At 42.9% G+C, this 24,985-nt stretch overlaps 1 protein-coding gene across 10 annotated transcripts in view; it reads right to left on the bottom strand.

The window, feature by feature from the left end:
* Positions 1-24,985, bottom strand: part of ENOX1 (ecto-NOX disulfide-thiol exchanger 1) — a 555,654-nt gene that overhangs the window by 153,791 nt on the left and 376,878 nt on the right. For 8 of the 10 annotated variants that reach the window (XM_078433340.2, XM_078433328.2, XM_060637116.3 and 5 more), the window contains 2 exons: positions 3,100-3,273; positions 1,367-1,573 (listed from right to left, as the gene is read on the bottom strand). In XM_078433340.2, the coding sequence (XP_078289466.1) occupies positions 1,367-1,573; positions 3,100-3,273 (381 nt within the window). The remainder of the gene's footprint in view (positions 1-1,366; positions 1,574-3,099; positions 3,274-24,985) is intronic. The other 2 variants (XM_078433342.2, XM_078433335.2) reach the window with 1 other exon arrangement.

Consider the following 24,985-nt stretch of genomic DNA (forward strand, 5'->3'; position numbering starts at 1 on the left):
GTGTTAAAAACAACCATTTCCTGGATGGTTCCTATTGTTGTCGGTGCCCTGCTAAGCACTTAATATCCATTATGTTGATTCGTTCCTCATAATAATCCTATAAGTTAGTACTGTTGCTGCCTCAGTTTTGCAGATGAGAAAATGGAAGCCAGGGAGAGGTATTCTAGCCCGAGGCACGTGAGACCCGTGAGACCCGTCGCCAGGCATGCTGGTGACAGAGCCACCACCTGTGTGTGTAACAAGAGTACTCTGATGCTGTGGCCCAAGAAGATATGGGAAGCAAAACACGTAGCTGTTTGTGCGCTGTAAAATATTTTCCTCTGTGTTTCGTCTTCCATCTCCTTTAGAAGGCTTTCAGAATTTTTCCCCACTTTGTTAGGTTTTCTTGGAATAAGGGTTTTAAAGTCCTCCACGTCTCTACGCCAGCTCTACTCCGCAAAGTCACAGCAGTGTCGGAATAACCCCGAGGCGGCTGGGGTTCGCAAGAGTGTTCCGTGGGGGGGAAGGGAGCTGCCTGCAGAAATTAAGCCTGGCAGGGGCGTTCAGGTATTTTTTTTCCCCCATTCTTTTCTCACCTTCCCTCATGAGCTTTGCCTCCGGAACGGGGAGGTGGTGTGCAGAGTGATGGATGGGAAACATGCAAGATGGAGAGTGTGTGGGAATGTCAGGGAGCTGAATCTAAGTGCACAGCTTTCTAAAGCCACATACCAATACCAGATGCGTAGTTCTTGGGTTTGGTAAAGGCCCGGATGACAGACTCCCTACAGTGGCTCCAACAGCCACAGAGCGATAGGTGGCACTGGGTCTAATTTCAGCATCTGTAAAAATCTCCCCTATGAGCCGGCACCAAAGGAGCAGATACCACGGGGCAGCCTTCACCAATCTAAGTGCACTGGCAATTGGGCAATGATATCGGGCCTTCTCCTAAAGTGGCAATGACATCAGGCTACTTCCTGCGAGGAACTGATCCTGACCTGCTACCCTGGGGTCTAGAAAGTGAGCCGCTTCCGGAAAACTGAAATTGTGCCGAGAGCATACTTTATTCCTCCCGGGAATGGCATCCAATAATAATAATGGCCCTCAGTCTTCATAATATTCCTTTTCATCTAATAAGCACTTGAGAACATTAATTAGAACCTCAGTGGAATTCCTAAAGACTGGTGTTGGGCAACCCTTCGTGCAGCGAGGAACGCTCACAGACTTAGCGTAGAGCTTCTGGCAGCCAAGGGAAAAGGCAGAGTTCCTCCTTTTCCAGCCCTTAACTGTGAGGACTTTATTGTACATTAAGGCAAAAGGGAATAAGCTCATATTAACATCACAAAACGTAACAAAATGCTGAGAAAACCCCCGATGTAATGCAAAGTACCGGAAAGGTAAATGGCTTTATCAACCATGAATTCCTCTGCAAAGCGAATGTGACAGAAATTCTTCTTGCTTTTCCGAATCGCTGTAATATCACCGCACTGCTCAAAGACTTCTTGAATAATTTCCTCAGTAGCGTTTTCTGGTAATCCCCCGACAAACACGGTCTTACACCCAGGAGGTCGTTCTCTTGTGGAAGGAGGTGGAAGATCTATTAATCACAACAAAACAGAGGGGTTTTGACTTTTATTTCTTTGCCCTCTTCCTGGCTCACCTGGTGAAAGTGACACTTGAAGAGTAACTGTGTCCATTCTGAGGAAGGATAGATTTCTACACCCACCTACACGGCTGGCAGGCTGCCTTGTTTTCACCTCCTCTCCCCTCCCCAACCTTAACTTTCTGTGTTCCTTTCTACACAGACTGGCTATGCTTGTCCGTGAACAGAGATAATGCAAGTGTTAGCATAATTTCATTTCTCCTTCATAATACAGAAGCCCAGAAAACGGGGGGAAAAAAACCTCACAAAGGACAAAGCATGATGAAATGACAACATGATGGAAAACTTGGGCTTGTTATCGGCTTTGTCTCCTTGCGGGATAATGGATCAGCAAGGCAGAAAACTGGGAACACAACCCGAAAGCAGTACTTGCTGGGCTGGGAAACAGCAAACATCGGGCCTGAAAAACCACTTTTTTAAAAAAAAAATTATTATTCACATTTAAATGAGCAAATGATTACATTGGGGGAAGGCTGTAGGAAAAGATAAAACCTATACTGTCACAACATTTTACCTAGTTTACATGTAGATTACTAAAGCAATCTCCTGAAAAGTCCACTTCAAAAAGGCAACACTGATTAATATGAATAAAAAAAAATTCTAGCTATTTAAGCCCATAAACTTAGTATCTGAGCCTAAATTAAAAAAAAAAAAATCTGGCTCGTTTATGTCATCGAATGTATGTTTCCTTCAAGCAAATGTAATTTGGCCCAGAAACTCTGAGATGCAGCCTCCCCCCAGAATTGCAAACTGCTAAATTAATTCAATTTTCCATCTAGCAAAGCACATTTCGGAGTTTTTCTCCTACATTTGTGACGATGGATGGAAATGCTCACATATTTCACACTATGTTTTGCAGCAAATGCTAGATGTCATTGCATGCAAAAAGATTCTTAATGCTGGATATACATCCCCAAATCACACATACTGCCTTCAGGTGTCAATTCAGCTCCTGGATACAACACATGGACACATCCCCGTCCATTTGGGCTAACCTAGAGACAAAGGCCTCATGGAGAATGGACCTCCACTTTGTGCCTGCGTGTGGAAGAATTCTGAGTCAGATCTGAAAGTGAATACAATGCTACATGAAAGAAAGAAAGAAAGAAAGAAAGAAAGAAAGAAAGAAAGAAAGAAAGAGGAATAAGGAAAGAAAGAAAGAAAGAGAGAAAGAGAGAGAGAAAGAAAGAAAGAAAAAGAGAAAGAAAGAAAGAGAGAGAGAAAGAAAGAAAGAAGGAAGGAAGGAAGGAAAGAAAGAAAGAAAGAAAGAAAGAAAGAGAAAGAAAGAGAGAGAGAGAAAGAAAGAAGGAAGGAAGGAAAGAAAGAAAGAAAGAAAGAGAAAGAGAGAGAGAAAGAAGGAAGGAAGGAAAGAAAGAAAGAAAGAAAGAAAGAAAGAAAGGAAGGAAGAAAGAAGAGAAAGAAGTTTAAATTGATGAGTATCTTTCACAGGCAACACTTACTTGGATTTTGAGGGAAAAGAGTACAACTTTTGCAGTGGATTATTTCTTTGACGACAGCCACTTCTGTTGGTGGTGGCGGTGGTACCAGCCCCAGGCCTGGAATCATCGGGTTAATGGGGGTGATCCCAGTCATCATGTTGAGGCCTGGATCAAAGCCTGGTACACAGATTGAGTCTGAAAAGTACACAAGATAACATTTTGGCTGGAGGATCTGAAATCAATTTTCATCGTTGTTTTTGCTGTTTGCTTGCAAAGATTATTCGGCTTTATGCTTTCTATTTTTTTTTTTTTTAGGAATTTCTCCTGAAGATGTAGCATTATAGAAAGCTATTCCAGAAAGGTAAAGAGAAAATAAAAGATGAACTTAAAGCTACATGAAAAGAAAATCATATTACTTAAGATATTAACATGGCAGAACAGAACACAGCCTATTAAAGTGGAAAACCACGCACCATGAAGCTCTGCTGTTATTGTGAATGTGATTTTCTGTTTCTTAACAGCAATGTATTGTTTACACTGCCTTATGACCCAGAATGTGGAAAGAATACCATTTAACATTGAAGTGCCCTGTGAATCTAATTGTCAATCTGGTTTTATCAAAAGAGCCTTCTTACCCGAGTGACCTAGATTTAGAAAAGTTCAATTTATATGTGCATACTTTATAACGATACATTCAGGTCCAACCTAACCTATTTCCCCCAGGAAATAAAAAACAACGAGTGATTATAATTACCATGGCTGGGTTATATACATGCAGGCACAAAATTAGCTGTACATTTCTGGATTCTATTGGATAATCACACTTTCTTCCTCTAATTCAATCAACAAATAATTGACCAACCCTTCTGAAATCGTTATGCCCTGTATAAAAACAACAAATTTACGCCCTGTATAAAAAAAAAATGAAAGGGGGCAAAAGGAATGGGTTTTCCAATATAAGCAATGAGTTGTTTTTTGGTGGTGTTGGTGTGTGTGTGTGTGTGTGCGTGTGTGCAGTAATGAAACAAGTAACTGCAAAGATGATATACAGGGACTTTCTTTTTTTTTTTTTTTTAATATATGAAATTTATCGTCAAATTGGTTTCCATACAACACCCAGTGCTCATCCCAAAAGGTGCCCTCCTCAATACCCATCCCCCACCCTCCCCTCCCTCCCACCCCCCATCAACCCTCAGTTTGTTCTCAGTTTTTAAGAGTCTCTTATGCTTTCGCTCTCTCCCACTCTAACCTCTTTTTTTTTTTCCTTCCCCTCCCCCATGGGTTTCTGTTAAGTTTCTCAGGATCCACATAAGAGTGAAACCATATGGTATCTGTCTTTCTCTGTATGGCTTATTTCACTTAGCATCACACTCTCCAGTTCCATCCACATTGCTACAAAGGGCCATATTTCATTCTTATTGCCATGTAGTACTCCATTGTGGATATAAACCACAATTTCTTTATCCATTCATCAGTTGATGGACATTTAGGCTCTTTCCATAATTTGGCTATTGTTGAGAGTGCTGCTATAAACATTGGGGTACAAGTGCCCCTATGCATCAGTACTCCATACAGGGATTTTCTTACCCTAAATAAGTAAGATTTATTTACAAGCAAGGACTGTTACAATAATGCACTGAGTGCCTAAAAGTAGCTGCAAGGGGATCCCTCTCCTGAGAGTTTTTCTGTTTGCAGAAAGCAGACAGTCTCCTTGGGAGCGTGATGATGTTCCAGGCAGACACACAGGAGCACAGATCACTGGGAGTATTCATGGTGACCCTCCACTACTCCTCAGCCGTGAAACTCTCCTATCTCTTCTCCCTCGTCATCCTAGATCATTCCCATCCCTCCCTCCTGGCCCTTCTGACCCTGGAAAGCCCCTGCCTTAGTGGCATGGCCTCACCCTTTGCTTACCTGTGCCAAAAGGTCCAGCAAGCCCAGAGGCAGATGAAGTGACAGTCACGCCCTCTGTTTACTAAGATACTCCAGTGCATAGAAATCACCAGCAAAACCTTTTCCTTTCTGGGAAAAGGTTTGTCATAGCTTTCCTGCAGCTACCCTGGATATTTCCACTCTCTTTCTGGGTTGAACAGCATAAGCAGGGTGATCCCGATCTATAACCCCAGGAGGACTGCTGTCCCATTTATTAGGAGATCCATCTAACTTGACAATGTGCCAGCATGGCTTCAATAAAATGAGCGTTCTTTTCTCCAGTTGTGCTTTGGTTTAAAAAAAAAAAAAAAAAAGGTCTTAAATCTAAATGCCAAATGAGCATTCTCGTTCGGAGGAGTCATCTTGACATCCTAGGTACTTCTTCTGTAATTATGGTTCTTAGTTTCTTCGTCTGTAACATGGGATGGTTTGGCTGAATAATCTCTTAGAGCAGTAGTAGGGATTCTGCGCTGACACTGCTCAAAACAAGTGATACACAAAAGACACAAAGGCTTGGAAGTGACAGAGACAAGACTGGCACTTTGGTTAGTCATTTGAAGTCCTCATGAAGTTTCCCAGGTCTTTTTTCCCGTTTCACAGATAAAGAAATTAAGGCTTAAAGCAGTTAAGTGAAATCCCCAACACCACAAAGCAAACAAAAGGCAGAGTCCGCACAAGGGCCCTTAGGTCTCTGGCTCTGTATTTAAATGCGTCTCTTGACTATTTCAAAGTTTCCATTCGAATGAACCGACTTGATCTTTCACCTGATCTCTGTCACTACTGAACATTCACTCCTCTCTTTAAAAAAGTTAAGACGTATCCTTCCGTCCCAGATGCCAAGTCTGAAGGGGAAGTTCCCGAACAGAATGGCTTTCAGTGTCCCATCTTACCTGTCTCATCTTAAGAAATTTGCTTGCAAGGACTTCAGTGATGATGATCACTGAAACAACAGATTGCCTTTCAAGGTGAATATATTAGAAATCGAAATATTGGCATGCATATGTTTTTATTTAATCTCATTCCGTACATAAGGTTCGTCTGTTTCATTCCTGGCCTGGCCCTCTCTGTTGTTTGCCAACACAGGGTGATTTAAGGCTGAAACGGCTCAGGACAGCAAACCCTGTGAATTGTAATAACCAGATGTTTCTCACAAATGAGATGTGAAGCCCGGCGCTTGTGTTCTCTTTAGTTGTAACGCACTTCTGTTTTCTTTTGGGAGGCCAAATAAATAAATGGGGACAAAAGACACTGCTCTTGAGCAAAGTATTTTAATATAGAGCAAGCGTTACTTTGCTTTTTCTGAGACATCAATATGAAGAGACTCTGAGGTTTAATGAAATCTGCATGGTGAGTACAGTAGCTTGAAAAGAGCTTAGAAAGGAATTAACACTTAAATTATGTTGGACCTCAAAGGATCGGAGATTCAGTATTTGAGAGGAGGAAGTAGGGAAGGATTAGACCTTTTTTTTATTTTTTTAAATACGAACCCATTACTTGTTAACAATATACGAACAGATGGAAATTGTTTTCTCAAATGGCACAGGAACCTATTCTGTACTAACTCATTAAAGGAGACGCACAATTTTGGGGAGTCGGAGAAAGACAGATGCACAGGAAGACAAAGGTGAAGAGAGAATTCAAGCTCTAAGAGGCAGTTCCTTGTCTCGCTCAGAAAAGGTGCCCCTGTGAACTTCAGAGATAATGAGTTATCATTCCACTCACGGAAAAGAGGAAGAAGGCTTAACTTGCAGCAAGAAAGAATCCAATTAAGTAGAGAGTAGAACTTTCTTTCAGAAACCGTACTTAAACAAGAGGAAGGGCTATTTGTTTCAAAGACGGCAGCCCTGTCCAGCTTCTCCTTGGAAGGAGGCCAAGCCAAGCAAGCAGGTGCTAAGGCCAAAGCTGAGCCAACGATTCTTTCTGGTTGTCTTCTTCCAACCGGACAAGACAAAAGCAGGAACACAAGTCCTGCTTACCGATCCATACACAGCCCAGTGAGTGTTTCATCAATTGGGCAAGCATTTTTTCAGAGGGGAGGTTAGGGTCTTGTATTCAGGCATGACAGTTTCTTTCTTTCACTCATTCATTTGGCACTTACTGGGCACCTACCGCTGCCAGGATCTGGCGTCGCGAACTGTAATACGTCCGCCACTTGGGGAAATCACAGTGTTTAAGGAGAACATGAAAGATGGGCACCAAACTCAGCAGAAGAGTTGAGAAAACCGAGGCTCAGAGGTCAGCCCAGGAAGGGGCCCGCTGGGGAGAGCCTGATGGGCCTGGGGAATTCCAAACAACCGTCCGTGCTACAGCATGGTCCGCATGCGACAGTGTGACCCCAGTGTCCTGAGGGGCCGCGGGAGTTAGATTAGATGAGACCGCATCTTGCTGTTCGAGCCAGTACATTCTGGCTTTATTCTCCCTGGGACGGCGGCCACCAAAGGTCGGATGTGCACTTTCTAGGCAGAGGTCCCCTGCCGGCTGTGCTGCCCGCCCATCCCTCCTTCTCAATTTGTCTGCTGCCCCTAGCAGTGGCCAGCCCCCTTTCCCATCAGTGCCTCACTGATGTCTACCTATTTGAAATGAGAACTAGACCTCCCTCGAAAGAAAGGCCATCGAGGCCTATCTCTGTCAAGCCCGGACCGAACTAGGTTAGGTGTGGGTGTGCATGCTGGGCTGAGCTGAGGCTCGGGGGACACAGGTGCACTGTCTGCACCAGGAACAAGTGTGGCCCAGAAGGCAGGGCACAGCGTTCCAAGAGAATAATATGAAAAAAGAGGCAGGAGTCAGGCTAGCCAAAGGTTAGCATTAGGTCTAGTCCTGGGCAGAGATCATGAGCAGCAGACAAAACACGCAGGCCACCTTTGCCAGGGGATGCCGCTGGCAGGTCACGGGGCCTGAACCACCCTGATCCACGTTCTGACTCCATCCGGGTAGAGGTGTGGCAACAACGTGTCGGGGTCAGAGGCTGAGAGAAACCGACGGGGAGGTTCCGTGAGCTGGATCCCAGGCTGGAGAAGCAAGACAGACACCAGAAGCAAGGCCTAGCGATTGTGAAAGGAGGCAGACACGCCAGGCATCAGTCCTGGGGCCTGGGTCACAGCCCGGCCAGTGTCAAAGCCAGCTGGATGCTGAGTCTTAGAAGGCAGGGCCCCAGGGGCCCCCTTCCTCGTACCTGAGGCCCAGACGGGACCTCAAGTCCAGGGAGGTGCCAAGCTTGTGGGGGCCGGGCAGAGAGACAGGCTGGAGGGGCTCTGGCAAACGAGCAGAAACTCCTGTCCTTTCTTCAGAGGACTTATTGTCTCAAAATATGATCCCTTATCACTCGACAGAGAAACTATGTGGTACGTGAGGACATTCTGTTTATTGGACATTTAGGATACATGATGGACACTGTTTCTCATGATAGTTTCTCGTTGCAATTGACAGGACCTACTCTTCTACAACGTCCGTTAAACTCAGACTGTTAAAGGAATGCTTTTTTCTTTTCTTTCTTTCTTTTTTTAATGTTTATTGATTTTTGAGAGAGAGAGAGAGAGAGAGAGGAAGAGTGAGTGGGGGAGGGGCAGAGAGAGAGGGAGACACAGAATCCGAAGCAGGTTCCAGGCCCTGGGCTGACAGCACATAGCCTGACGTGGGGCTCGAACTCACGGACCACGAAATCATGACCTGAGCTGATGTCGGACGCTTAACCGACTGAGCCACCCAGGCGTTCTGGGAATGGTTTTTTTTTTCATTACATGTCCTCCTTTTCTCCAATATTCTTGAAAAATTCATGATCCACAAAGGAAACCAGTTTTTAAAAAGGTAAACTCGAGCTGGAAGGACGTGGGCACAGCTGAGTCAGCTAAGGCTGACTGATCCCTTAGCCTCTCTGGGCTTCAGGGTCTTCTGCAGATAAACGTGAACATGAACCAGAGATTCCACCTCCACAGAATGGGAGCATCGGAGAGGACAGCCTGTGTGAAGGCAGGATATCAGCGTGTCAGGAGCCCAAATCTGCAATCAAATGTCCCTGTGATCAGGCCCTGGGTCTTTCCTGAGGCTACATGACCTCGGGAAAGTTAACCTTCCTAAGCCTCATTTATACTATCTGAAAAATGGGGATAATCATATTTAAATTTTAATACTCTTGAGAGGATTAAATGGGATTTAAACAAAATCTGAAGTGTTTGACGTAACGTCTGGCACATGGTAAGTGTGTAACAAATGGTAGCACTTATAGGCAATGTTATAAATATGTATTTTATGTATAATAATATTTATGTAAGCTGCTATAAACATGTTATTAATACTGCATACACATAAAGGGTCATGATGGTGATGGCGAATTACTTGTTTTGACAAACATTTGAGCGCCTTGTAAATGCTGGCTGCTCTGGTAGGTACTTCGCCTGTAAAGATAATATAGGAATCCTTCCTGCAACGAAGTGACAGTCCGGCGGCAGAAACAACTACACAGAAAATGACAATAGAGTATGACAACTGTTGTGAGACATTTAAATAGGAGGTGCTATGGAAACACAGAGAAGGGGGGGTGGGGCGCAGAAACCATACTGGGATATGGGCGTTATGGTTTGAATTGTGTCTCCCTGAACAGGTATGTTGAAGTCTCAACTCCCCTGGTCCCTGTGAATGTGACTTTATTTAGAAATAGGGTCTTTGCAGATGTAATCAAGTTAAGATAATGTCATACTCAATTAGGGTGGGCTCTATCTAATATGGCCGATGTCCTCACGAGGACAGAAGGGACACAGGCATACAGAGGATGCCATGTGACTATGGAGGCAGAGATTCAGTTATGTCGTGGCAAGCCAAGGAACTGCTATCAAAAACCAGAAACTGGGGCGCCTGGGTGGCGCAGTCAGTTAAGCGTCCGACTTCAGCCAGGTCACGATCTCGCGGTCCGTGAGTTCGAGCCCCGCGTCAGGCTCTGGGCTGATGGCTCGGAGCCTGGAGCCTGTTTCCGATTCTGTGTCTCCCTCTCTCTTTGCCCCTCCCCGGTTCATGCTCTGTCTCTCTCTGTCCCAAAAATAAATTAAAAAAAAAAGTTGAAAAAAAAAAAATTAAAAAAAAAAAAAAAAAAAAAAAAAAAAACCAGAAACTAGGAGAAAGGCACGGAAACAGATTCTTCCCTGGTTCCTTCCCAGAGAGAGGATGGCTATGCCGACACTTTGATTTCTGACTTCTTGCCTCCAGAACTGAGGGAATGACGTTTCTGTTTTAAGCCATCCCAGGTTGTGGTACTTTCTTATGGCAGTTCTGGGAAACTAATATGGGGGACGGGTCATGGGAGGGATGCTGGAGTGGGGGACAGCTGACCTGAGTCTCAAGGGCATGACGTCTATGGGCATGTAGAAACGGTATTCTCAAAATATATTTACTAGGATCATAAATACAAAAGATATTTCTAAATGTTCTCTTAGAAGAAATGTTCAAAACCAGTCCCCTGGAGGCAGAATTGCTCTTATGTTTTCCCTTTGTGGAAAAAAAAAAACAAAAACAAAAAAACCAACCCTGAAGATGGCCACGTATTTATTAAGAACAAATCAACCCCACAGATGATAAGTTCACATAACGGTGTACTTTATAAGATAAGTGAATGCCTACAAGCAGAATCTAAGAAAGCAACATTGAAAATGTTTTTGTGATCTTTCCAAAGAGTTCCAAAGGTGGTGAGATATGTTTTCTATTTACACCCAAGATGTACACCCAAAGTGAGCTCCTGGAGCCTTGCTGTGCTCACGTTGTAAACAAAGGCCTCGTTCCATAAATAAAACCCTCTGTCTCCTTTGACTGCAGATAGAAGGCTGGCAGAACAGAGGAATGCAGCCGTCAACAGCTATTTTAAGTACTGTTGACTTGAGTGAGGAGATCTGTGTCCATATTTGAAACTATAACACAAGTGAAGAGAATTTCAAAATTTGCACCAAAATTGGTTCAGGGAAGCAATGACTGCCGAAAGAAGTCTGTCAGATCTTTCCTGTGCATGGAGCCTGCACCCAAAAACCAAATGTGGAGTGAGCAGGAGGTAAAAGCCTATCAAAGGTTCTGTGAAAGTCACTCACGCTGGGGGCTGGGCGATTTGAATCTGGTGCCAGAGCTCAGTACAGAGGCCTCACCTGTCACACTCAGAGTAAGACGTTCTGTCCCCTGGACCTGCTAGCACCCACTCTTCAGTCACTGAGGCACATGGCCAGCTGAGGCATGAAAACCGTGCTGGCATATGCCAGGCAGGTGTGCAGGGGTTCAGTCTGACCAGGAAGCAAAGGATGCTGGGCCTCACCACAGTGAATTTTCAAAGCTGAAGGAGATCTGAGTATTTCCTAGTCCTACCCTCTTGATTTCGTGATGAGAAAACCGAGGCTCAGACAGGTGAAGTGACTTGCCCAAAGTGACACAGCTAGTTAAGAGAGGAACCGAAATTAGGATCCGGAGTCCTTGCTGTTTCACCAGTGTGCATCTGAGTCCCCCAGTGTCTGTCCACCCTGCCTTCCCTAAGACGCAGCTACTGACAGGATGTTCACTACTTCCCAAGACTGTGCATTCCACTACGAACGATTTCACGGTGGGAAGTTTACCTGTCTCGTATGTTGCCTCGGGACCTGATATCCTGGAGTAACTCCATTGTCTTTATTCTGCTCTCCTGGGCTGTCACAAGTCTGTTCCCCTGTCCTCGCGCTGCTGGTCAAATCCACGAAGAAAGCTCATAGGAGAGCCCGCCGGGCCTCAGGGACCCTGCTCCCTTTAGCCTTTCCACAAGTGACTTCCTCTAAAACCCACCCTTTCTGAGGTCTAGGGGGTTAGTCCCAGAAATAGGCCCCAATAGAAGCTGACCTATAGGACTGGCAGGGATTTCGACCCTTCTTAATTCTGAAGTCTATGCTTTCGGCTGACTTGGTACATTATGATTAAAAAGCAATGGTCGCGTTTGAATGCTTGCTTTGTGCCAGGCCTCTGTGGAAAGCTTCACGTCATCTCACAGCACGAGACTTTTGACAGTCCCATCACGGAGCTGACATGCATCAACTAACCTCACTCAACTAGAACACGTGTGCTGTGTCTCTGCAGGATGCCGTTATGCAACTTTGCAGTTGATGTTTTAAAACTAAATACACGAGTTTGCATTTTCCATTGGATTTTCCAAAATCTCCCTTCTTTTTTTTTTTTTTTTTAATTTTTAACATTTATTTATTTTTGAGAGAAAGAGAAAGAGAAAGAGCGTGAGCACGTGAGGGGCAGAGAGAGAGGGAGACACAGAATCTACAGCAGGTTCCAGGCTCTGAGCTGTCAGCACAGAGCCCAACACAGAGCTCGGACTCATGAACCGTGAGATCACTACCTGAGCCAAAGTTGGAATGCTTAACTGACTGAGCCACCCAGGTGCCGCCCCCCCCCCCCCCCCCCAAAACCTTGCTTCTTAGGTTCTCCTCCCGTCTCGAATTTTCCCTCCCGGCCCTCAAAATCTATACAATGGCAAGACAGCTCCTTCTTAAAGTTCCCACCCCTTCTAATTTCTCCTTGCAGGTCAGACTCGGCCAGGGAAGACCCTCTTAGACATATCTGCATAGACTCCTTCCCCCTAACATTTACTTCTCCTGAACTCAAGTCATTGATTCCCAGTTCTGAGGGCCAATGCCAAATTCTCACTGTGCATGGGGTCGCTCTTAATTCCTTGCATTATAAGCTCTTGCTAAGTTATTTTCTCTGCTCTGTGGCCTGCTGGCACCCTCATGCTTCTTTTCATATGTGTCAAAATGCACCCTGATTACAGCATCCAGACCTTCTTTCCGACCTCATCTCCATTGCATACGCCTGGATGGAGTAAGTAGCTTCAGGACTTGCCTCTTTCTTTTGTTTGTTTGCTTCTTTGTTTGTTTTGAGAGAGAGAGAGAGAGAGAGAGAGAGAGAGAGAGAGAGAGAGAGAGAGAAAGCATGCACAAGCAGGGAAGGGGCAGAGAGAGAGGGAGAGAGAGAATCCCAAGCAGGCTTCTCACTGTCAGCGCAGAGCCCAACACGGGGCTTGAACTCATCAACTGTGAGATCATGACCTGAGCCGGAATCAAGTGCCAGACACTTAACTGACTGAGCCATCCAGGCGCCCCTTGCCTATTTCTTTTAACGGCAATTCCCCTTCCTCTCAGTTCCTAGTTTAAAACCTTGGTAGCAAGACCACATGTGGTCACAAGCCAGAACCTTTTAGACAGACTTCCCTTTGAAAGGCTTTTCCCACATCATCGTTTTTTGTTCCCACGGCTACATAGGTGCCTATTAGTTCTCATCTGGAAGATTGCAAAAGCCGCTTTGTATGTCCAGAGGCTGTGCCTTCTGTATCTTCTTCCTTCCCCCCCACGCCCTTCTTACACCCCTGAACCTGGATCAGCCAGTCATGCCCACGGGAGACCCACGGGAGACCCACGGGAATAGGCTGTAATTGGGGCTTCCAAATTACTTCTTTCAAACTTCTTTTCACATCCCCATCTCATTAGCTGATGATTAATTTTCTCTCTGTACGACGTTATGTGACTTTGTACAGCAGGACTGTTACATAATGGTAGGAAAAAAAGGCCTGAATAAGCTATTGGTGTTCTGTGCTTTGAACCAACTGACAGACTTATGGCACAGAGGCAGAACGGAGAGGCAAAACGCTATGGAGTCTTGGAAAATGTTTTTGAATATTCAGTCAAGCACGTAAGAGGCACTCTTTAATTCTTAAGTATTTATCCATCCATCTATCTATCTACCTATCTAGCTAGCTTTTTAAGGATGGGGACCCTCTGAGTCTGAGGGTCTGAGGGAAAGACTAAATAATTTATGTCAACACATTTCTTTCTGGCATTCAATGCCTTCTCGCTCTGTTCTTCTCTGAAGTCCGGTAATAGCCTGGCGTCATATTGATATAGAGACCTCTGCAGTCAGTGGTCGTGACAGCGGGGGTGGTATTTCATGGCATGTAAACGTCTTCACAGATCTTCCCTTGGAAACCTGCATCTTTCCAAGAGAATATGCAAGGGCTAACCTTTTGCTTTTATTTATCCACCTTAGTTTCAGTTTACAAAGGCATCTGGGAGATAGGTAACATCTCATAAATTTAAACAAGAACAAAGGAAAACTTATTCAATATTTAGCTTCAAAGAAAACATTCACATCATATTATTTTAAACAATTTATGTAGGTTTCAATTTAAACTTACTGCTTGAAGGGATTGAAGCAACCCAGAGTTGGTCTCTTTAAATGAGATCAGCATATAGCCCTCGGCTGGGGGAGAAAATAGAGCCTCTTTTGAAAGCAAACACATCATGAACACTCCTAAAGGAAACTTCCGAGTCGTGTGTTGTTTGAAAATCACAGACTGATCTAATATTAATTTAATTTTCCTACTCGACTGTGTGGGCCAGGACAATAGGCTGCGAAGAAATAAGAGTGGAAGATGGAAAGAAAAGAGCAATCCAAGGGCCAGGCGGCAACAGAGGGAGGGGCCACCTGAGCCCTGGGCTCAAGAACAGGCTCACACCCTCCTGCCCTGACTCCCAGCCTGTTTACACCTCAGATCTTAATGTGCGAAAAGATAAAAGATAATATTTACATCGACAGGCTTGTTGTGAGGAGTGAGTGACTTAAAATATATAAAGGGGTTAAAATAGTGCCTGGTAGAGGAAGCCCTCCATACATATTAGCCATCATTTGAAATATTTAATATATTTATTTAATTATATTGCATTCAATCTTTAATGATAAATATATTTGCGCGTGTGCCTTTGTGCATGTGCATACTACACAGTATAGATCAGACGGCACTGCCTTAGTGTCCTTTTGAAGAGGCGGTGCCGTATAGTCTTGCCATCGGAGGAATTTCTCCAACAGTTCGTTGTTTGTTGTTGTTGTCCCCTCTACCCCCAAAGGCCCAAGATGTTTGTCAGTGCCTGGAAATGAGAATTATAGAGTACAGAGCTATTTCCTCTCTGCTTTTTCTGCCAAGAAGATTAGCTTTTTGTACCCAAATTCACCAACTGGGCTCATTCATATGTTTGGCATAGCATTCTCCCTAAACTTAGCTTTTCCATTGAAATACTATTTTATTCATCTAAATGAATATGCCTATGTTATTAAGTTTCTTCACACACACACACACACACACACACACACACACACACACATCTTTTTAATAAATTTAAGTCAAGCAGCACCAGACTTTAAAAATACTGTTACATCCAAGGCTCTGGCTAGATTGAGTTATGCACATGTTGATATGCATTTTAATTTAGAAAGCGTTGGGGCGCCTGGATGGGTTAGTCAGTTAAGCATCCAACTTGGGCTCAAGTCATGATCTCACGGTTCGCCCTGTATGTTGCTGACAGCTGGGAGCCTGGAGCCTGCTTCAGATTCTGTGCCTCCCTCTCTCTCTGCCCCTCCCCTGCTCATGTCCTGTGTCTCTCTCTTTAATAAATAAATAAACATTAAAAACAAAAAAAGAAAGCATCAATGCCAAGTCATAGTCTCCGATAGCCTGTCATTTCTGACAAACACCTTGAGTAATTTTTCAGAGAAGTAAACTAAAGTGGAATGGTTTAAGTACTAGATTGCCATTTAAAACTAATTCAGCCTTGCGGGCTGAGGGTAGCATACCTTGAGAAGTATTTCTCAGCACCTTGTCTGCTAGTGTTTTCCTTTACAGTGTGGACCCCTCAATATTAAAAACTCAGAGAACTCATTTCTCACATGAAAAACATACCCCAAACATGCCCCCTGGAGAGTTCAAGGTTGAAAGCACAGACCATTACCCAGATTTTCATTTGAAGTTCATCATTTTCTGTCTAGTTGTAAATTCAAAGAATGTTTTTGTTCTTCATTCAGGGCTCTACCTCTCATTCCCATCCCCAGAGGCACCCAGTTTTGAACTGTTACCTTTATGCAACACCGTACTTTTGAAATCCTTTTTCAATCATTTAATAAGCTAGTTTTCATTACATCTCTCCAAGGCTTCCCCCCACCCTTTACACACAAATGAGGAAGTGGAGGTCAGGGAGACTAAAGACATTTGTCGGCAACATCACTGGAATGGGGGGAGAAGCAAATTGTGGTCCAGGCTGTACTGGCTGTGATGAGAGTCTAGCTGTGTGAGGTCTCCAGGCGTGCACAGAGCAGAGGGACAGAGCCAGGATGCACCCCATCTGGCCTTCCGTCCCATCCACCAGAGGTTCCTCATCTCACATGTAAGGCTAAAACCTTCCGGGGGCGCCTGGGTGGCTCGGTCGGTTAAGCATCCGACTTCGGCTCAGGTCATGATCTCATGGTCCGTGAGTTCGAGCCCCACGTCGGGCTCTGTACTGACAGCTCAGAGCCTGGAGCCTGTTTCAGATTCTGTGTCTCCCTCTCTCTCTGCTCCTCCCCTGTTCATGCTCTGTCTCTCTCTGTCTCAAAAATAAATAAACGTTAAAAAAATTTTTTTTAAAAATTAAAAAAAATTAAAAAAAATAAAAAATAAACCTTCCGTGCCTACCTCATTGTTATTATGGAGGCCCAATTATATGATGGGCATTTATAAGCCAGTGATTCACAAACGAGGAAATCAATACACAAATGTAAATTATAGTTAAGATTTTTCCTCTTTCAAAGGCCTCTGGGGCTCCACGATGGTGCTAAGTGCTTATTTTGTGCAGGAAGAGAATTCAATATATTATCCCATATATTATTGTGCTTTAGAGTATACACAAACATGGCAGGAGGGAGGAGAAGGGAGGGAGGGAGAAGGACAGGGTGTGTGTGTGTGTGTGTGTGTGTGTGTGTGTGTGTCGGCGTGTGTGAGTGCGTGTGGTCCTTGCTCTTTGCGCTGTAACCCATGGACTCGGTAGAACTCTGCCATTCTCCATGTTAGGGGCATCCCCTAAGTTTTACAGCTGAAAAAATTGAGGATCTGAGTGGCATACTGCCCTCTCCTGCATCCCCCTGATGAATGTGCTCATTGAACGTGATTCATCGTCTACAAGGTTGCTAAGCAATGCGCTAGATGCAGGGGGCGCAGAGGTAAGTCAGGACCCCTGGTCTAAGGTGCCCAGTGCGCTGTGACACGGACACGCGGGTACAGAGCCGCATTAGAAAGTGGCAGCGAAATTAGGGAGGCACACACAGCACCTGTGCTATCATCCTGAAAAGAGCCTGTCCACGCTCGGAATTACAAGTGGCCTTCCTCGTTGCGAGTATCTATCTAGCTGAGCCACCGCGTCCTCAAACCCAAGCACAGAGCACTCTGTAAATACGTACCCAAGTCAGACAGCAGCTGTCCCTCGGGACGGGGGCCACACTCTCAAGAGCAGTCATTTTCACTGCATTTATCAAATGACGTTTTGAGGGCAGAGGACTGCCGGGTGTTTTATTTATCTTCCTTTGGCTATATCATTATATATTTTTCTCCTCTTCTTAATACTGAGGGCAGTCCGGATCAGCAGACTTTCTTCAGGCTGAGTTTACATCAAAAGTGCCCCTGGTGTGGAGGACTGAGGTTACAAAGTATAGATTTGTCGGAGACAGAGTCCAAGGCCTCCCTAATCTGTATCTGCTTGTCATCACAGGAATGTTCGGGGAATTTGCATTTGCCAGGAAAGCCAGAATAGAAATGTTAGTTAGCTGGGGCTTTCATACCCTTATTCAATTTTCAATATTATTTTTTTACGGTAAGAATACCAGGTCATCACATTTTTTTTTCTTTCAAATACATTTGGTAAGTCAGTCAAAAGAATTTGGAAACCTTATCGCAGGTATTTAACTTCCTTCCATCACAGCGACGGGACGGAGGCACGAGGGACAAGAATACTCTCAAGCATAAAGTGTTTGTTGAACAAACAGAGCTAAGTTCTACTAAAATAAAATAGAATAAACTGGCAGGATGTATCAAGTGTGTCTCAGGAGGATTTATCCTGGGGCCTTTTCTGCTCAATATCTTCATTCCATGTTTTGAACAAAGAACTCAATGACACGTCCATCAAAAATACTGTCTGTCATCAACAGGCTCTTGTGCTCAGGGGTGCAGTAGGTGCTGGGGATACAAAAAGCTTGAAGACGAATGTTTGAGCTTTGTGTGCTTCCAGAAAGACAGAAACTTTCAGAGAAAATGAAAGTGACAAAAAAATATCTTTGGGGCACCTGGGTGGCTCAGTCGGTTGGGTGTTCGACTTTGGCTCAGGTCATGATCTCACGGTTCGTGGGTTTGAGTCCCGCATCAGGCTCTGTGCTGACAGCTCAGAGCCTGGAGCCTGCTTTGGATTCTGTGTCTCCCTCTCTCTCTGTCCCTCCCCTGCTCTCCCTCTCTCTCTCAAAAATAAATAAACGTTGAAAAGAAAATTAAAAGAGTATCTTCATTTGTTGGAAAGTACCCTAAAAGAAAATGGAAAGGCAGACCATCGGTATAGAGCTCATGCCTGACATGCTCTCACAGTGGATTATGGAGAACGAGTCATATGTGTCAGAGGTAAATCCTAATTCCTGAGGAGGATGCCAGAGCAATCCAGTCCTACCAAGTATCCCTCATGCTGTTCCCCCTTTGCCACCGTTTGTCAAGGGGCAGCTGTGGAGTGTCATCGCCTTAAGAAGCAGAGAGGTCTCAGACCAACTCCTGCCACTCCCTTCTAACTGAATTCAGGTACCTGTCCCCCTGCCCTCACCCTCTCCACAACTGGCTGGGGCTGACGTGCCTTGCGCTGCCCTCTCCTGTGGCTGGGTACGAGCTCCCATGGACTGACTTCGTACCAGCCCAACAGGGAGGTTTCTTTCACTCGAAAGATCACTACGCCCACTCTCCCTTCTGCCTCACAGTTGCGTCTTTTGGATCCCCTCCCCCACAGGCAAAGCTCTGGGGGATGGTCCTTTCTTTCTCCTGGGTGAATGGTCCTCTGAGTAAAACCCTACTGTTGGTAGAGCACCGAGGGATCCGAATGGATCATGGAGGAAGGTTTGGGAAGGGGAGCGGTTCTCATTTTTATGGAGTATTCTGGGTGCCAGGCAAGATGCCAGGCACCTGCACATATATTATCCTACGTTACCTTCACTATAATAGTGCAGAGAAAATTAAGGAATGGAGGAGTTTTAAGTGGTCAGCTGGAAATGTCAGAGTCAGGACTCAAATCCAGGTGGGTCTTACTGCAAAGGTCTTGCTGTCTTGCCAGGGCCATCAGTGACAAAACCCTGAGCTGGATGGATTATGAGTTTCAGCACTACACAGGACTGACCTTCAGCCGGTAAACACCAGTATGGACATATCACTGTTTAAGCCCAGCATCTATCTGTTCTGTTTGGTCAGTGCCCAGGACCTAGCCGTGGTTAAATATTTGGGTATCATTGTTGCCCTTATCGAAATGAAATATGTGGCAAGTAACAAATGTTTGACTTCTACTTCTGGCAAGGAAAGAGTAACAGACACAGGACATACTCTCCCACCTGAAACAACTAAAAACCTAGATAAAATGTGTGAAACAAGGTTCTCAGATATTGGATCTCATGCAGCCCAAGATACTGATTCCTGAGAGTAGAGAAACAAACAAAGTGAGCCATATGATTGCCTGGCCAAGAGAGATTCCTGCCAAAAGAGAGTTTCAGGCTATGGCCCAGGGAAGGGGAACCCCAGAGGCGCCCAGAAGTCTCCCTGATTAAAGATAAAGCCGGTAGTTTGAGAAGGCCAAGGTCACGAGGGTTTGCAGGGTGGAGTACCTGAGAGAACTGCACACACACACATGCATACGGACACACGGGCGCACACACGTGCACGCACAAACACACATGCACAGCTCGGAGATTTAAAGCAGGCTTGTCTTGAGTTTTCAGCCGAGAGCCAATCAGTGTATGCACGTGGGGCAACTAGTCAAGGCTGGAGAAGAACCGCCCAAAGGATTCCAGGAATAATCCATAGAGATCACAAAAGAGGGGAAGAGTTCATGTTCCCTTCAGCTAGAGTAGAAAAGCCTCAGAATTCATGAGGTATTGTGTAGAATACTCAGAATGGTACTGTCCCAGGAGTAGGGCAAAATTAGCCCTAACGAAACTTAAGAGGCAAGTCTCGAAAGGTTCAAACTGTTTCCAATACATTTAAATCTGTCCTATAATAAACCTCAAGGACTTTTTAGGAATGCAAAAATATCCAGCACCTAAGAAGGTGAAATTCACCATGTCTGGCAACCATGGAAAAATTACCAGGTGTTCTGGGCTAACCCCTAAACCTGTGAATATGTTATTTGTGTGGCTAAGGGGAAGTAAGGCTAAAGACAGCATCAAGGCTGCTAATCAGCTGACCTTAAGATAAAGATAAAGAGCCTATCCTGGATTATTCCATGGAGCCCAACAGAATCACAGGAGTCCTTAAAAGGGGATGAGAGAGGCAGAAGAGAAAGTTAGAGCGATTTAATGTGAGAGTCATTGCTGGTTTTGAAGATGGAAGGAGACCACAAGTCATGGGATACAGGCAGTGTCTAGAAGTTAGAAAAGGCCAGGAAACAGACAGGAATATGGAGCCTGGAGCCTCTAGAAAGGAATACAGTCCTCATGACACCTTGACTAAGACCAGGGAGGCTTTCTAACCTACAGAACTGTAAGATAATAAATTTGTTTTTAAGTCACTAAGTTTGTGGTTACTAGTTACAGCAGAATAACAATAATAATAATAATAATAATAATAATAATAATAATAATAATAAACTAACAAATAAATAAATAGAAAGAAAACATAAATGACACAGATGACAGAATTAGTGGACGAAGATATTAAGATGGTTACCACTGTTCCATATATTCAAGAATGTAGAAAAAAGAGTGTTAAAGAGATACATGGAAGTCTTGAACAGAACGTCCAGAGATGAGAGCTAAAATGTATGAGGTGAAAATATACTGCATGAAATGAACAGATTAGACATTAAATTGAAAAGTTAGTGATTGTGCAGACACAGCAATAGAAACTATCTGAAATAAAACACAGGGATAAGAAGTGACAACAACAACAACAACAACAACAACAACAACAACAACAAAATGAACCCAGCATAAGAAAGAGCTGTAGGAAAACTATCATCAGCCTAATATACTTGTAATTAAATTCCCTGAAGAAAAGAGATGGGGTCAGAAAAATATTTGAAGAAATGATGGCTGAAGATCATCCAAATTGGGTGAAACTATAAACTCACAGATGCAAGGAGTTCAAGGATATGAGGTACAACAGATACAAAGAGAAGTATACCAGGACATAGCATAATAAGTTACTTAAAATCAGTGATAGGGACAAATTCCCAAAAACATCCAGAGGAAGAAGATGTGTTATGTACAAAGGAAAAAAGGTAACAATGAAAGCATATTTCATGCTGAAAACAATGCAAGCTAAAAGACATTGGAGTGACTGTTATTAAGAACTGAAATTAAAAAATATGTCAACCTAGAGTTCTATATCCAGTGAAGATGTCCAATAGTGCAAACAACATAAAGAATTTTTCAGACAGAAATGAAAAAAATCAATCACCAGCAGATCCACACTGTAAGAAATATAAAAGCAGCCCTTTAGGCAAGGAAAAATGCTATGAAGTACAAATCTTAATCTACACAAAGGAGTGAAGAACATTGGAAATGTGTGGTTCAACATAAAAGACTTTTCATTATTTATTTAAAAGACAATTGGCAGAAAAAATCAAATATGCTAACAATGTATTTTGGCTTTTTAACATATGTATACAATGTATGACAGCAAATAACAGGACAAGGAGGGCGGAAGTAAAATTATACTGTTTATGGTTCTTATACTATACGTGAAGTGGTAAAGCCAACAAAAGAGATAAAATCAAAATCCTACAAGATAATTCAACATAAGGCACAAAAATAGAAAAGATAGAATAAAGAACAGAATAGACAAATAAAATCAATTAATAAGATTTATTAAAATAAATGCCCAATCATACTGACAATCATATTAAATATAAGTAAGACCCCAATTAAAAGGCAGAACCCTGTTAGATTGGATTAAAAAAATTAAGACCTAACTACATGCTGCCTATAAGAGACCTACTTCATTTTATAAGTTTTAAATCCAGTATAGTTAACATACTGGAATTAGTGTTATATTAGTTTCAGGTGTACAATACAGTAATTCAATTATTCTATATATTACTTGGTACTCATAAAGATCCTCCTCACCTATTTCACCCACCCCCACCCACCACCACCCCTCTGGTAGCCATCTGTTTGTTCTCTGTGGTTAAGAGACTGTTATTTGGTTTGTCTCCTTTTTTCTTTGTTCCTTTGTTTTGTTTCTTAACTTCCACATATGAATGAAATCATATGGTATTTGTCTTTCTCTGACTTATTTCATCAAGAGAACATAACAATCCCAACCATTCATGCACTGAAGACTTCAAAATACATGAAGTAATACTGTGGATCTTGAGAAACTTAACAGAAGACCATGGGTGAGGGGAAGGGGGAAAAAAAGCTACAGAGAGGGAGGGAGGCAAACCATAAGAGACTCTTAAGGACTGAGAACAAACTAAGGGGTAGATGGGAGGGTGGGGAAGAGGGGAAAGCAGGTGATGGGCAGTGAGGAGGGCACTTGTTGGGATGAGCACTGGGTGTTGTATGGAAACCAGTTTGACAATAAATTATATTAAAACAAAAACAAAAACAAAATACATGAAGTAAAAAGTGGGGGCACAGAAAGGTAAAAGAGACAAATCCACAAAACTGGAGATTTCGATAACCCTTCTCAATAGCTGCCAGGACAAGTAGACAAAAAATCAATAAGGATATAGAAAACTTAAATAACACTATCAACCGTTTTGACCTAAACTAACACTTACAGAACGCTTCACCCAGCAATAGCAGAAAACACATTCTTTTCAAGTGTACGTGGTACATCTATCAAGACAGGCCATATTCGAGGCCTCAAGCAAACTTCAGGAAATTACAAAGATACAAATCATAAAAAGTGCAGAGTATATTCTTGGACCAGAGCGGAATTAAATTAGAAAAAAAATGACAGAAGGACACGTGGAAAGTCACCAAATATTTAGAAACTAAATTAACATATTTCTGAACAACCTTCGAGGAAGAAATCAAAAGGGGAATTAAAAAGTATTTTGAACTAAATGAGAACAAAAACAGCATATCGTAACTCATAGGATACGGCTAAAGCAGTACTCAGAAGGAAATTTATGGCACTAAATAAATGCCTATATTAGAAAAGAGTCTCAAATCAATGAGTCTGGCTTCCACCTTAAAAAAAAAAAATGGAAAAAGAAGAGCAAATTAAGTCTAATATAGGCAGAAAAGGAAATATTAAAGATAAGAGCCAGAATCAATGAAAAATAAAACAGAAAAATTATAGAGAAAATCTGTGAAACCAAATGTCAGATATTTGCGAAGATCAATAAAACCGATAAACCTCCAGTCAGCCTTCGGAAGAAGGGAGAAGGACACAAAATACCAAGAGTGGGTGTGATAGAGGGTAATATAACTACAGGTCCCATACCAATTATAGGTATAAAGAAACACCATGAACACATTTATGTCAATACATTTGACAACTTAAATGATGGGACAGATTCCCTGAAAGACTCAAATTACCAATGGTCACAAAAGGAAAAAACAAATAATCTACGTAGCCCCTATTAAAGAAACGGGATTTGTAGTTAAAAGCATTTTCACAAAGAAATTTCAATCCCAGAAGATTGAACTGGGGAATTCTGCCCTAGTAGAAATTAAATATTAAAGAAAAAAAATAACAGTAATTCTAGTACACAAACTCTTCCAGAATTTTAAAGATGAGGGACTACTTCCCAAATGATTTTATGAGGCCAGCATTACCCTGATACTAAGACCAGAAAGAGACATTCAGAGAAAATTATAGACAATATCTGTCATTAGCTTCAATGCAAAATTTTAGCAAATTGAATCTAATGATCTACATAAAGGACAATACATCATGACTAAATAGAATTCATCCCAGGAATGCAAGATTGGTTTAAATAAAAAAGTCAATCAATGTAATTTGCCAAAGTGGCAGACTGAAAAAGAAAAAAAAAAAAACAACAAAACAAAAACCTGTGATCATCTCCACAGATGCAGAAAAAGCATTTTAAAAAATCCAATATCCATTCTGTCAGAAATCTAAAATTTGAAGGAAACTTCCTTAACCTAATAAAGATGATGTACTGGTGTCCTCATATTTAATTGTATTTCCCTTATAAGATTAGGAACAGGCCAAGGGTAATCTCTTTCACTAGTCCCCTTTAACTGTTAATGTACATGACAACATGGGTGGCTTTTAGAATAATTTGCACTGAGTGAAAGAAGTCACATATTGACAGGGTACCTGAATGGCTCAGTTGGTTGGGTGTCCGACTTCTGCTCAGGTCATGATCTCACAGTTTGTGGGTTCAAGCCCCACGTCAGGCTCTGTGCTGACAGCTCAGAGCCCGGAGCCTGCTTCGGATTCTGTGTCTCCCCCTCTCTCTGCCCCTCCCCTGCTTGTGCTCTCTCTCTCTCTTGTCTCTCTCTGTCTCTCAAAAATAAATAAATGTTTAAAAAAAATAAAAAAAATATGTACACTTTAGTGTATGTCAATTATACTTTATTAAAGCTACAAAAAACCAACAGATTTTCAGGTAATGTAAGCACTGTTAAGGTAAATCTATCCAAAGTCTCAGTCTCAACCAGGGAATGAATTACAGGAGGGTACGGCTGTTCTTCCTGAGGCGAATTTAAAAATACTAGTTGTGCGTATATAAAGCTATTTAGTCTCCCAACAAGAGCCTTGAAAGATCCTGATTTAAACAAACAGCCAATTTTATAATCTCAGAAGTCAAGAAGAAGCAGATTGGGGGGGATTATACACGAAGTGAGCAAAATTTGGTAAGAAACATGGCTCCAGACCTCAAAGAGTTGTGAAAATGATTTGGCAGGGTGAGATTAATTCTCACTCCTAACTCAATCCAAGAGAGAAAAAGGTTCCCAGGCA

This window comes from Panthera onca, chromosome A1, assembly GCF_046562875.1.
Source record: "Panthera onca isolate mPanOnc1 chromosome A1, mPanOnc1 haplotype 2, whole genome shotgun sequence".
NCBI classification, from domain to species: Eukaryota; Metazoa; Chordata; class Mammalia; order Carnivora; family Felidae; genus Panthera; species Panthera onca.